The sequence below is a fragment of the Nothobranchius furzeri genome, chromosome 4 (genome assembly GCF_043380555.1).
Source record: "Nothobranchius furzeri strain GRZ-AD chromosome 4, NfurGRZ-RIMD1, whole genome shotgun sequence".
Lineage (NCBI taxonomy): Eukaryota > Metazoa > Chordata > Actinopteri > Cyprinodontiformes > Nothobranchiidae > Nothobranchius > Nothobranchius furzeri.
The window spans coordinates 55,596,917-55,598,714 of NC_091744.1; the positions used below are offsets into that span (position 1 = coordinate 55,596,917).

Here is a 1,798-nt window from a genome sequence, read left to right on the forward strand (position 1 = left end):
TAAGAACAAAAATAAAAATGATTCTGGTCCCTCTCAGATGTTCTCTGTGATCATGAAGTTTTCTCCTCATCTGGTGTTCCTCCCTCTGCTTTAGCTACTATACAAGCAAAACCGCCTCAGACCAGATTCCTACTGAGCAGAACGAAACTGAGTGGAAGCACCGCAGACCATGTCAGCATCTGCAGCAGCACATTTCTTGATATTAGAAAGTCAGAATTTTTTTTTTTTTTAATTTAATGTAAATAATCTTAATTTATATATATTTACGGCCCAAAAGCTGGCACAAAATCATTTTTATATTCTGTCCACTGATTTTTGATGAACTACGTGTACTTTTTAAAACAAAAAAACAACTATTTGGATCCATAGATGGATCTTGTTATTATTGGTGACATTATTATTGTTATTGGGTTTTCCAGCACCCAGTGGCTGGACCTGAAAGAAAGATCTGATTGTTTAGAAAGGGGAATTCTTGGTTAAAAATATTAGTTTACTAAAAGAAAAGAGTGTGAGCTCATTGTTGTTTTTACCCCCTTAACCCCCCCAGGTGTGGGACGCTACGAGCTGCTCCTTGCTCCAGAAGCTTCCAGCCGACCTCCCTGTGTTAGACGTCAGTCCTTTTTCAGTGAACAGTGAACACTTCCTGGCTTGTCTCACAGAGAAGATGCTGAAACTCTACAGGTGGGAATGAACAAGTTCACTCGACTGCATGAACTCCAGAAACACGGCAGTTTAACACTTCTGCGGGGCTCTGTGTGGTTTTCAACATTTACATGCGATCACCGGCTCACACCACTCAGAGACCTTAGAGAAGTCTACATGAACCAAAGACTTGCTTCACAACATAAGTGGAAACGAGCGCTCCTAATGTCTCCAGCAGACTGATTACTGATGGTTCTTAAAAGGAATCGCTTGGAAAATGCTGGGTCCTGCAGCCAGCTGGCTCGTGGACCACTGTGTCTGGAATCATGAACATCTAGTATTTGTTTTCTGTCTCGTTCATGCATGTTACCAGAACCTGTTTCTAAATGATACTTTGTGTTTTGGGCCAGCAGCTGCCCAACTGTCCTGAGAGCAGAATGTTGATGACATGTTCAGATTACAGCTAACTGGATTCTGGTTTTATGGTGTGTTGAAGTTCCAGGTCCAGGTTTCTGCCCGTTTCCTCCCCCACAAAGTACCACAGAGATCTGCTGTTGATGCTGCTGATGGAATGTTTTTTATTGTAAATGTGTATAATTGATACAACCTGTTTGTGTAAAACTTCCACATGAATAAAACTGGGTTATTTTTAAACAGATGTCTAAACACCCCATTTCTGGAGATCTTTTAATGCTTTTAGTTTTCACTTTTTAAATAACAGACATGAATAAGTTCAGCTCACTCAGTCGTTCCCAGAAGCTCAAAACAACAGGAGACCTTTCAATTCTGGTTCTTAAGTTTCAGATGATAAACAATAAATGTGTCCTCTGATATCTGTAAACATTAGAACAGGCTTGGCGCTGTTTGTACTGGCCTTCACTTACTCAACATTCAAAGTTGTGAAGTATTACCACAATATGGGTGGTGGAGATATAAAAAATGGGGTTTCCTTTTCAAAACTTTCTTGTTATTTCTCTAACATTTTATTTCTAATGAAGTAAAAATAAAAGTTTGGTAGGTTACTGGTCAGAGCGCCTGCTTTGCATGCAGTTTAATTTCTCCACTGCTGGATTAATAAATCTACTCTATTTTATAAACAAACAAAACTATGTTTTTAAAACAATTTAAGTTCAACCTTGACTTCTGTCTGACTTTT

At 39.0% G+C, this 1,798-nt stretch overlaps 1 protein-coding gene across 2 annotated transcripts in view; it reads left to right on the top strand.

Moving 5' to 3' along the window:
- The window catches only part of rfwd3 (ring finger and WD repeat domain 3), a 20,252-nt gene extending 18,952 nt beyond the window's left edge, over nucleotides 1-1,300 (top strand). The window contains exon 13 of one of the 2 annotated variants that reach the window (XM_054732836.2): nucleotides 548-685. Coding sequence is in view for 1 of the 2 variants with exons in the window: in XM_015976505.3 (XP_015831991.1) it covers nucleotides 548-691 (144 nt within the window). In the remaining variant the exon portion in view is untranslated. Of the gene's footprint in view, nucleotides 1-547 lie in introns of both variants that reach the window. The other variant, XM_015976505.3, reaches the window with a different exon arrangement.
- Nucleotides 1,301-1,798: the final 498 nt, after the last annotated feature.